The sequence below is a fragment of the Ylistrum balloti genome, unplaced genomic scaffold (assembly GCF_031769215.1).
Source record: "Ylistrum balloti isolate Yb309-2 unplaced genomic scaffold, AGI_CSIRO_Ybal_v1 Utg371348, whole genome shotgun sequence".
NCBI classification, from domain to species: Eukaryota; Metazoa; Mollusca; class Bivalvia; order Pectinida; family Pectinidae; genus Ylistrum; species Ylistrum balloti.
Genome location: NW_026782715.1, coordinates 10,853 through 23,831, shown reverse-complemented (window position 1 = coordinate 23,831; position 12,979 = coordinate 10,853). Strand labels below are relative to the sequence as shown.

The 12,979-nt window shown below is 32.9% G+C and overlaps 1 protein-coding gene across 3 annotated transcripts in view; it reads left to right on the top strand.

Moving 5' to 3' along the window:
* Nucleotides 1-11,828, top strand: part of LOC132562122 (src substrate protein p85-like) — a 33,170-nt gene extending 21,342 nt beyond the window's left edge. For all 3 annotated transcript variants that reach the window (XM_060226847.1, XM_060226848.1, XM_060226846.1), the window contains 5 exons: nucleotides 408-574; nucleotides 1,908-1,974; nucleotides 3,523-3,671; nucleotides 4,036-4,380; nucleotides 8,298-11,828. In XM_060226847.1, coding sequence (XP_060082830.1) covers nucleotides 408-574; nucleotides 1,908-1,974; nucleotides 3,523-3,671; nucleotides 4,036-4,380; nucleotides 8,298-8,378 — 809 coding nt within the window. In that variant the 3' untranslated portion in view covers nucleotides 8,379-11,828. The remainder of the gene's footprint in view (nucleotides 1-407; nucleotides 575-1,907; nucleotides 1,975-3,522; nucleotides 3,672-4,035; nucleotides 4,381-8,297) is intronic.
* The last annotated feature ends 1,151 nt before the right edge of the window (nucleotides 11,829-12,979 follow it).

Sequence of the window (12,979 nt, the reverse complement as noted above, 5' to 3'; positions counted from 1 at the left end):
CATATATCAATTGTAAAGTTTGAATTCTATTTCCTTAAATCTGTTTTTCTTATGAGAATGACATCTATGATTTTACTTTACTTTTCAATTAAACTAAAAAATACCCAGTAGCACTGTAAAGATATTGATGCAGTTGTTCCCCAAAAAATCTGTAAATGACCTATTTACTTATGTTTTAACCAAATTAATAATATATTCTTGTGATTGTTGATATAACTTTGTAACAAGCTCATTAAATTTTTTTCTTATTGTTTCCAAACTTTATTTTTGTTTGAATTTTCAAAATATTTCTGTTTGTATTGTTATAAAACTTGGAATCATCACACAGTCAAATCAGGGTATACAGGATATTTGAGTCCATGACAAAAAGGTTTGACTGAAATTTTTAAATGATTGCTTTTTTGTAGATTATTCCAAAGGTTTTGGTGGTAAATTTGGGGTACAGAAGGACAGACAGGATGCCTCTGCAGCCAGTTATGAACAAATGGGCAAGACTGATTTACATGAGTCTCAGACAGATATGAAGAAGGGATTTGGGGGAAAGTTTGGTGTAGATACAGAAAACCAGGATAAGGTACTGTAAGCATGCAGTAGCAATTTTTTCACTATGTTCATTTAAAAGATATTGCGAGACAAGGTTTTTAATTGATTTATTTCAGTCCGCTGGATCATGGAACATTCCTATATAGAGTTTTAATTGATTTATTTCAGTCCGCTGGACCATGGAACATTTCTATATAGAGTTTTAATTGATTTATTTCTGTCCGCTGGATCATGGAACATTTCTATATAGAGTTTTAATTGGTTTAATTCAGTCCGCTGGACCATGGAACATTTCTATATAGAGTTTTAATTGATTTATTTCAGTCAGCTGGATCATGGAACATTTCTATATAGAGTTTTAATTGATTTATTTCAGTCAGCTGGATCATGGAACATTTCTATATAGAGTTTTAATTGATTTATTTCAGTCAGCTGGATCATGGAACATTTCTATATAGAGTTTTAATTGATTTATTTCAGTCAGCTGGATCATGGAACATTTCTATATAGAGTTTTAATTGATTTATTTCAGTCAGCTGGATCATGGAACATTTCTATATAGAGTTTTAATTGATTTATTTCAGTCAGCTGGATCATGGAACATTTCTATATAGAGTTTTAATTGATTTATTTCAGTCAGCTGGATCATGGAACATTTCTATATAGAGTTTTAATTGATTTATTTCAGTCAGCTGGATCATGGAACATTTCTATATAGAGTTTTAATTGATTTATTTCAGTCAGCTGGATCATGGAACATTTCTATATAGAGTTTTAATTGGTTTATTTCAGTCCGCTGGATCATGGAACATTTCTATATAGAGTTTTAATTGATTTATTTCAGTCAGCTGGATCATGGAACATTTCTATATAGAGTTTTAATTGATTTATTTCAGTCAGCTGGATCATGGAACATTTCTATATAGAGTTTTAATTGATTTATTTCAGTCAGCTGGATCATGGAACATTTCTATATAGAGTTTTAATTGATTTATTTCAGTCAGCTGGATCATGGAACATTTCTATATAGAGTTTTAATTGATTTATTTCAGTCCGCTGGATCATGGAACATTTCTATATAGAGTTTTAATTGATTTATTTCAGTCAGCTGGATCATGGAACATTTCTATATAGAGTTTTAATTGATTTATTTCAGTCAGCTGGATCATGGAACATTTCTATATAGAGTTTTAATTGGTTTATTTCAGTCCGCTGGATCATGGAACATTTCTATATAGAGTTTTAATTGATTTATTTCAGTCAGCTGGATCATGGAACATTTCTATATAGAGTTTTAATTGATTTATTTCAGTCAGCTGGATCATGGAACATTTCTATATAGAGTTTTAATTGATTTATTTCAGTCTGCTGGATCATTTGAAGATATGGCTGGAGCATCAACATCCTACCAGAAAACAAGAGCAAGTGCAAGTAAGTGTGGTGTTGTTAATGTGTTGTCCTCCCTGATTGTAGGTTCTTACAAATGCACATTCCATTTTACTGTTTTTGTCTCATTACCGTTGTAGTCAATTACAAGGCAGACATTTTTTTTTCTCATCTATATAATAAACAATTTTTCAATAGCCAAAATTTTCTGAAATTTGTTTTTAAGAACTTCTCTTTTTTTATTGACGAAAGGATATATATATATCTAAAATTTGACAATTTGCTTGTCTGTACTGTTGCTATTACTTCATTGATCATATATATGTATGTGTACATATCAATCTTCCAAGAATTTGTCATTGAAGATCACATCCTGGCGTTAATTCTATATTTATCTGCCCTGTTTTTTTAATAAGCCCACCTGTAACTGTTGTTGTTTTATTGTCCTGTATCAAGCCTACTGCAAACAATGAGTCAGAATAGGTAAATTGCCTCTTTGGTCATATAGAAATATACAAATACTGTAAAATAAAACATTTTTCACCGATTTTTATTTTTGTTCAATTCTTGGTTGTTCTTTTCCAAGAGTTCATCTGACATGGATCATAGTACTTGTGTATTTTTAAGGAGCAAGATTCATTCAGGAAAACATCAATATCTTTGTAAAACCATGAAACTTGAGCCCAACAAAAATAAATGATTTTATGATTTTGATATGATATGCTTTTAGAGTATGGCAAGTGATTTACATACAATGCAGTACACTAAAAGTAGAAAGGATTAGGCACAACACACATGGATTCGCTGCATAGTGTATTGTTTAAATTACATCCTACGTGCTGACATGTTTTGACCCAAAGGAGGCCGTCTTCAGAGCACACCATTTACATTATGATGTTGTTTGCAACTAAGGTACAATAACAATAAAGGTCATGTGACTAGAACAATATAACTGACGTCATCAAGTTGCTACAGTATAGTTTGGTGGAAAAGTTTAGCCATATCTTGATAGTTGCATATTACAAAAAGTGTTGAAAATGATTACAGAATGATTATAACGTGTATAGTCTTGCTAATAAAACAATTATGGTGTTACAGTATGTACATTACAACAAATGAAGAGAAATAATGAAATGTAAGCATAAAATCAAATATATCAAAAGTACTCTCTAAAGTAATAGCTTAGTCTCTAGATAAAATATGATTCAAAAGTGAAAACTGTTTATATTGAATATATATCAGTAAAAAGTTTAAGCAGTTCGAGTGTTCAATTAGGAAAAACCCTGAAGAAAAAAGGTTCCTTGCATCAGAAAGTTTTGTAGGGTAATCCTTGGAATTGGTGACAAAAACATCAAGTGGTGTAGATGGTAGGTACAGTAGAGAAGAAAGATAGGTATATCCATACTACAAAGTGTTGAATGTTATCTCAAGGTTTATAAACATAAGTCTGAGGTTCAGTACACTGTTACATAACCTAGTCATCAGTTCTGTTTCTGACCACATTATATACTGCCTGTATGTCTCATCTCATCTGCAACATTGTCTATAACAAAACAACATTATTTATGTATGTTTATTACTCATACAATACAGGTTCTGATGGAGCAAAGAATTTGAGAAATAGATTTGAAAATTTAGCAAAATCAAATGAAGAAGAAGCCAGAAAAAGAGCAGAAGAAGAAAAAGAAAGACGGAAAAGAATTGAGGAGAAAGAAAGAGCAGAACAAAAACAACAGGAAGAGGTGAGATGATTCCTATGTAAAATTAAAAATCAATGTTATAGAAATTTAATCCTGATTTTCTGTTGTTTTCATTTGACCTTTGTGAATGTTAAAACAAAATTTTAAAACATTTAAATTCCTAGAGTAAAAAGTATAAGGATACAGTATGCTATAATACCACAACCATGACAAAGAGAATAGCCCTTGTTTTGGATATTGGTGAAAAAAAGTTCACCCTTGACAACTTTTAAAACATAAAGCTGGTGTTCAATATATCTTACAAATCTCTCTACAGATTAAATCCAAAATAAAGAGATTAGGATGTGGAGGATATATCTAATTAAGGTCCTGCTCACTTTGTTTTTTATATTAAAATATACTACAGGAACGTCGTAATAAGGAGCGTTGGGAGGCAGAACAACAGGAAGCTGAACCAGAACCTGAACCAGAACGAGAACAACCTGTACCTCAAGAAAGTGTTGTAAGTTATGAACCGGATGATGAATATGGGGATGTGGCATATAACCCTCAGACTGAACCTGATCCTGAACCAAATGTAGCAGAACAACCTTCTCAACCTATTGAGGAGGACCATTATGAACAGTTTGAAGATCGGCAACCCACAACAACAGGACAAGGTCCATCAGCAGTGGCATTGTATGACTACCAAGCCACAGACGATGATGAATTAACATTTGACCCAGAGGATATCATTACAAATATTGAAATGGTGAGTGAAAAAAAGATTGTTTTAAGAGTTGCTTTCTTATCAAGATATTTTTGTTTTGCATTGACCAACCTATTCTTGGAGAACTTGGGGCGGTAGGTTGGGAAAATATGTTATTTGATAGGAGGGAAAACAAATTTGTGAAATTGATGTTCTGTTTGGTCCCGCCCACAAATCAAAGTGATTTGTTTGTTCTAGTGGTGGTGAGAATAAGTGGCAAGTGTTTATATTACATTAGAATAGAAAAAAAACACTAATTTGCAAGATCTCAAGTGAAGACCTGAAAATTCTAAAAATGACATAAAAATGTCAATGCCACACATACAATATTTTGATTGGAGCCAAAATTTGACAATTCTTTCACCTTTACTGTAAACGTACACATTGTTATGGTTATCTTATTCAAGCATTTATTACGATGAAAATATTGTGCTAAAATATGATTGCGGTTATTGCAATTTTTTACTTGTTACTTAATAAAGCAAAAAGGAAACTCAACACTCCAAGGATGTTTTATGGAATATGTCTACATATTTTGACCGCTAGGGGACTGTCACCAGGACACAATTTATTACGGCTGATGCCTTAAGTCAGAAATGTAGAACAAGTGTTACAAACACATAGTGACATCATAATAGTTATGAAGAATATTATAGTTGGATAGTTCTAGAAAATTCTGTATACTCTGTGTACACTGACTGTTCTGTTTTGGAGGGTAGTTGATCGTTTATCATGTACTTCCCTGGTGGTAATGCTGAATCTCTCATTTAGTAGTACTATGTAGTCCTCAGTTGTATTGTAGGCCCTGGGTTATATACTGTAGTATCATTTTGCGTTGCTGATTCATTGTGACTGGTAGCAAAATGATTGGAAGCCATCCTGTATCTTTTCTTATGGTTGTGGTCTGTGGTCAATTGCTTCAGAGTTTCAGTAATTTCTGTTGTTGTAAATATCTTGTTGGCCATACTATGGTGCAGTATTTGGGATAGAATGGATCCAGATGGATGCAAGGGATTTGGTATTGTGAAGCAATCAAAGTGGATGCACTAATTCATCATTGCACTAATGTGCCATGAAAGTGACAAAATGCTTATTTTATTGCATAAAGTTAAGTCTGTTTACAGTATTTGTAGCCTAAATCATGACATTGCAGATGGCTTAATGGTCGGCAACATCATCATGGTGTATGTGTCAGCTGTCATTAGGGGCTGTTTTTGTTTATCACTTTAACCTGATGGACCAAGATTGTATGCTAATGAAATAAGGGCAGACCTAGTGATCTTTTTTTAGTGATCTTATGCCATAGCGTGGCGTCCATCATCCGTCTGTCCGTCAGTCTTCCGTCTGTCAACTTTTCATTTAAACAATTTCTTCTGAAATACCGAAAGACTTAGAGTTATCATATTTGGCTGGAAGGTTCCTTTGATGAAGCCAAACAAATTTTGCAAAAAGAAATGACCTTGACCCATATTCAAGGTCACTGAGGTAAAATTTGTGAAAACCTTTGCAACGACTTCTTCCAAAATACTGGAAGCCCTAGAATCATTATATTTGGCTGGATAGTTCCTTTGATGAAGCTACTATTTTTCTCTTATGTTGGCCTTCAAACTTTGCTAAAAGAAATGACCTTAACCCATATTCAAGGTCACTGAGGTCAAATGTATTAAAACGTTTTAAACAATTTCTTCTGAAATATCGAAAAGCCTAGAATCATTATATTTGGCCAGTATGTTCCTTTCATGAAGTCCAAGAAAGTAAAAGAAATGACCTTGACCCATAGTCAAGGTCACAGGGGTCAAATGTGTTAAACGTGGAACATATGCACAGATATAGTAATGTTGGTCATAAAGATCCAGGTGAGCGATTCAGGCCCTCTGGGCCTCTTGTTCTTTCTGACGAGCATCAACCAAGCCTTTCGGGTCCTGTATTGATATTGGCAGATAGATCCTGAATTATGTCTGAAACTTTACTTTACATTTATCAAAAGTGCCAGTGATGCTAATTTGTCTGCATAAACAGGTTTCTAATGTACAGTAATTTTGGGTATTAACTTCAGATTATCCACTTTATTGATTGATTGTTAAATTTCTGCACAGTATTTCTAGGTAGTATTTGAAAGTATATACTTACCCAAGTATATAAAATTTTCCCCATCGTCTTGATTACCTCACCTCATTAGTTAAATTCTTAACTCAGTACTGTTCACTATCTGAGTTACCTCCCCTCATTAGTTGATATTTCTAACTCAGTACTGTTCACTATCTGAGTTACCTCCACTCATTAGTTAATATTCCTACCTAAGTACTGTTCACTATTTGAGTTACCTCCCCTCATTAGTTGATATTTCTAACTCAGTACTGTTCACTATCTGAGTTACCTCCCCTCATTAGTTAATGTTCCTAACTCAGTACTGTTTACTATCTGAGTTACCTCCCCTCATTAGTTAATGTTCCTAACTCAGTACTGTTTACTATCTGAGTTACCTCCCCTCATTAGTTAATGTTCCTAACTCAGTACTGTTCACTATCTGAGTTACCTCCCCTCATTAGTTGATATTTCTAACTCAGTACTGTTCACTATTTGAGTTACCTCCCCTCATTAGTTAATGTTCCTAACTCTGTACTGTTCAATATCTGAGTTACCTCCCCTCATTAGTTGATATTTCTAACTCGGTACTGTTCATTATCTGAGTTACCTCCCCTCATTAGTTGATATTTCTTACTCAGTACTGTTCAATATCTGAGTTACCTCCCCTCATTAGTTAATGTTCCTAACTCAGTACTGTTCACTATCTGAGTTACCTCCACTCATTAGTTAATATTCCTACCCAAGTACTGTTCACTATTTGAGTTACCTCCCCTCATTAGTTAATGTTCCTAATGCAGTACTGTTCATTATCTGAGTTACCTCCCCTCATTAGTTGATATTTCTAACTCAGTACTGTTCACTATCTGAGTTACCTCCCCTCATTAGTTAATGTTCCTAACTCAGTACTGTTCACTATCTGAGTTACCTCCCCTCATTAGTTGATATTTCTAACTCAGTACTGTTCACTATCTGAGTTACCTCCCCTCATTAGTTAATATTCCTACCTAAATACTGTTCACTATTTGAGTTACCTCCCCTCATTAGTTGATATTTCTAACTCAGTACTGTTCACTATCTGAGTTACCTCCCCTCATTAGTTGATATTCCTAACTCAGTACTGTTCACTATCTGATTTACCTCCCCTCATTAGTTAATATTCCTAACTCAGTACTGTTCACTATCCGAGTTACCTTCCCTGATTAATTAGTATTTCTAACTCAGTACTGTTCACTATTTGAGTTACCTCCCCTCATTAGTTGATATTTCTAACTCAGTACTGTTCACTATCTGAGTTACCTCCCCTCATTAGTTGATATTCCTAACTCAGTACTGTTCACTATCTGATTTACCTCCCCTCATTAGTTAATATTCCTAACTCAGTACTGTTCACTATCTGAGTTACCTTCCCTGATTAATTAGTATTTCTAACTCAGTACTGTTCACTATCTGAGTTACCTCCCCTCATTAGTTGATATTCCTAACTCAGTACTGTTCACTATCCGAGTTACCTCCCCTGATTAATTAGTATTTCTAACTCAGTACTGATTTGTCAGATTTCCTTCAGCTTTTCAGTAACTGAGTTAACTGCCCTCATTATTAAAGCTGAAAGAACTGAGTTTATTTTATATGTTGATTAATATAATTAATATACATACTGAACTCAGTTCTTTCAGCTTATAAAAGGACCTTATCATTTAGGGTTTAAAATTTCCATACCTTGAACTGCATAGAAACTATACATTTCTTATGGTTTCCTTCCAAATACATACACAGATATGTTGTTCTTTCCTGGAAGTACTTTTCTATTACACTATTGTATGTTTACTCTTCAGATTGATGATGGCTGGTGGAAAGGAGAGTGTCGTGGAATAACAGGATTGTTCCCTTCAAATTATGTGGAGTTACAGAAATAGACTTACTGTGCCTTTTGTAACCATAAGAACAATTTATCAGATATGTTTATACATATAAACACAGTAAATGTTCTATCCATCTTGTCAAAATGTTTTTTAATAATATGTTTACAACTGCTTGTGCTTGACAAAATCAATGAAGATGTGCTACACACAGTTTTACATAACTGTATTCCATCATTGTGGACCATCAAATTAAAAAAAAAGTAAAAAAATCAGTTATTCAATGGCATACTCCCTAAAAGTATGTAAATAAGAAGGATTTTACAAATATGTACAATTAAAAATTGAATATTAATCCTGATTCAAAGTCTACATGTCATGTTTTTCTGAAATCTGATACACTGTTTACAGGTGATTTCATAAAATTCTTTCACACCTTTTTATTTTTTGCCAGGCACTCTGATTAACGAGTAAGAATGAATCCATGTCACCTGTGTGTGTATTGCTTTCTTTCTCTTCACAGTCATTGGTATATCATTAAATTCATATTGTAATGTAAAATAATTGCTTCATTTCTGATATGAACATTGCCATACTGTTGAAAAATCTGCCATTGGTTAAATTTGATGAAATTCCTTGTTTATATCATTTATTTTATTAACAATAAATATCAATGAAATCAGATAACATCATTCTTGTATATTTTCTCAAAAATACTTTGTCAAGCGCTATTGTTACTTAATCCTTCAGTATTTCTTTATTTCCTGTATGAACAGAAGCTTTTTCATTCACCCCTTTCATTAGTTTGATTGGTTGAAATCCTTAACACCTGTCCTCATGATATGACCTTTGTTGTTACGAGGACATCAAATGCTTACCAGTAAAACAAACAAATCCTTATCTACAGAGTGTTAAGCATGTAATTTAAATATTGGTCCCCATGTGTTTCCTTGTAACAAACATTAATTTACATAATGCTTGAATTTCGACATATGGTTAACTTTTAAACTAATATATATACCTGAACTTTTGTGGTGTTAAGATATACATTTGTCCTAATGGAATCTTGCTAGGTAAAATTGTCTTCTGATTTTAAAATTGGGATGCATATAAGTCACATTCTTGTGTGTGTGTGTTTTTTTTTTTATTTTTTTTTTAATCCTGATATAATATTAAAAAGTCATGTTATGACAAAACATGCTAAACACAGGAAAGTAAAGTGTCCATCAGTCGATCCTTGTGATAGATAGTGTATATTAAATATCAAATTGTCTTTTACCTGTTATTTCTGTAAAAAATACTCAACATATCTAAAATATGATTACAAACCACATTAAAATATGTTAAGATCATCATTCCAGAGCTATTAGATTTTTTACACATGTTAAATAATTAATGAAATTACTGATAGCTCCAACCAATCAGAAGAGTGCATTCTATTCACTGCATTGAAAAAAAATCAGATTATTACTATTGGGATTGAGATGAAGAGTACGTAGAAGTTGTTTTGATACAGTTTAGCAGTATAGGCTAGAATTTTATTTAGAGACACAATTTACAACAGTTTAAGTAGCAAGTCTTTTCAGACAACTGTAAAAATGGCAGAGATGCATTGAAGAGTCCTATCAAAATAACAGTCTTATTGTCAGGCATAGCATCATTAGAATACAGTGTCAAAGAATCAACAGCACATTTCCACTCGTGATACAGTAATGTACTTTAAAGTTTATCTGAAAATTATGAATGCAGGTAAATTCTACCATAGAAGTGAAGAATTTATGTTAATGATTAAGTGGAAATCTTTAATTTCTCTCTAGGTGAATATGTGATAGTTTTGTGTGTATACATACATGGAGATATGTTTGCAATGAATGCCATTGACCAATATGCTATTTCAAGATTATGCAATGTGACATCATGTTCAAAGTCACCTTGAAAAATTAGAAATAGAACAAAAGTATTGAAACTTACTTGGACTAGTACACCAACCCTTTTCTTTTGTTATGAGCAAGCGTATGCATTCTTTAAAAAATGTGAATTAAAGCTGTGTTTGAACTGTAAACAGTTTTTGGTGTATCTTGACCAATTTACATACAAAAACACTATGTTTTCTCCAGCGTTCTTCTTATTTTTTTCCATTTTTCTTTTTTTAAATCATTCTTCATATAACTAAAACTTTTCCTTGACAAACTCTGCTTTTTCTATATTTTTATTACATGAATGAAGATGGGAGAAAAAAATTAGCTCACTTAATATAAAGAATAAGATTTGCAGGTAATACAACTTAATCCTCATCAAGAACACTTTAATATGAAAATACCTGAAGGCTTCATGTTACATAGTCTGTTTATCCTATCTTTTTAAATATTTGTCGGATCTATCTTGCAGATGTTTTCAAAATAGAAGTAGGAATGATAACACCACATAATACCATAAGCTATAAAACAGTAGGTTATATACATATTGAAGAACATTGGAATTTACTTGAAATCTTCCCAATGAATATAACATTCCAGATATCTTTTATAGATGTGTATTATGTATGTATTTATATCAGTTTTAGTACCTATTTACTGGTATTACAGAAAATATATCTAAAATTTTAAAAATAACGAACAACCTTGTATAGTGAAAGAGCAAGCTCTATGAAGTCTGTATATTTTTTTTTTATATCAGTGAACACGTGCTGGTTTTAGATTGGGTAATGCTGCTTTGGCAACATTGTGTGTTTAGATATATATTACTGCAACAAACACAACCTCCAGTGAGAGACAACCTTCTTTGACTACTGTTTTGAGAGTAATCTCCCCTTAATTACAACATTTTGAATTCTTCAATATTTGTAAATGGTGTACAAGTATTGTGCTTATGACAAAATAGAGCTAAGAAAGATACCTTAAGTGAGATGAGGACAAGGTTAACTTATTCAATATAAATATATAACCAGATTGGATGTAAAAGAATTGAAGTCACATTATAAAAAAAATATATTGTAACTGCTGTTTCTGAAAATATTGATATAGACTCTAACTAACATCAGAATGATTATGAGCCAATGAGCGAGATATAGGAAAATTTGTGTTATTTATATATAATGCATATGTATGTACAAGTGATATAAATGTACAAGTATATAGTTTTATACATTTTGTGGTATAAACATTTAACTTTTTCTGAATTGTAACCGTTATCATTTTTCATTCAATGAAAAGTAATTAAACATGATGATCAGGTGATTTGTGATATGCCCCAGAGAGTTGTGTGAACTGATTCTGATGAGCGTATGTGTTAATTGAAACATCAGCATGAAAGTTTTTTTTTATCTTTATATATATATATATATATGTAGGTATTGACTACCTACATGGAACTATGTATAAAATGTGTCAACCCAACAATTATCTTATCATTATGATTAATATTGGACAGTGTAAGACAACTACGATATTTGTATTATGCAAACTTCAGAAAAATGAAATATCATTAAAATATCAAATTGATAACATACTTATGGTATGTGGTTGTGGTTGTTGTCAATGTAAATCTATTGTCCATTTTTGTTGTGGCATAACATGTGACCTCCTGACCTTTACTCACTTGATCAGTGACTTCTTGCATTTGACCTCACATGACCTGATCTTAACTATACTTGTTTTATAACATTCTGACCTTGTCTGGTCTTGATTCATATGACCTTGAACTAATTTCATCTATGACTTACCCCATCCTCTTAGTGTTGATCTTGCATGATCTGCAACTTCCTAGCATTGACTTTGATTGATCTTGATCTCACTTGATATGTGACCTGTTTGCCTTGACCTTCCCTTTCTGACTTCACTTGATCTGTGAATTCTTGTCTAGACCTCACTTACTTAAATATCACCCAACCCTACTTAAATTATGGGGATGGCATAACCAATTTGTGCGTCCATCTCTTTACAATATATTTCATGCACCCAAGGACATTGGACCATAGCATCACCTCAACATGGTCTACACCTGATTATATTTTGGTTGTCATCTGTCAAAGTTTTGAAATAAATCACTTGTGTATGGTATCTCATAAACCACTTTATTAGCCCACCATCATCAGATGGTGGGTTATTCAAATCGCCCTGCGTCCGTGGTCCGTCGTCCGGCCGTAAACAATTCTTGTTACCACTATTTCTGGAAAAGTACTGGATGGATCTTTCTCAAATTTCATATGCAGGTTCCCCTTGGTCGCTAGTTGTGCATTGTACCTTTTTTAGACTGATTCGAATTCAAGATGGCCGACAGGCGGCCATCTTGGAGTTTGAAAGTAAAAGTTTGTTACCGCTATTTCTGGGAAAGTACTGGATGGATCTTTGTCAAATTTCATATGCAGGTTCCCTTTGGTCCCTAGTTGTGCATTATACCTTTTTTGACTGATCCGAATTCAAGATGGCTGCTTGTTGGCCATCTTTTATTTCGAAAGTAAAAGTTTGTTACCGCTATTTCTGAGAGAGTACTGGATGGATCTTTGTCAAATTTCATATGGAGCTTCCCCTTGGTCCCTAGTTGTACCTTTTTTTTGACTGATTTGAAATCAAGGTGGCCCACAGGCAGCCATCTAGAATGTTGACAGTAATACAGTAGTTTGTTATAGCTGTGACAGGATCCTTCTCAGATTTCATATT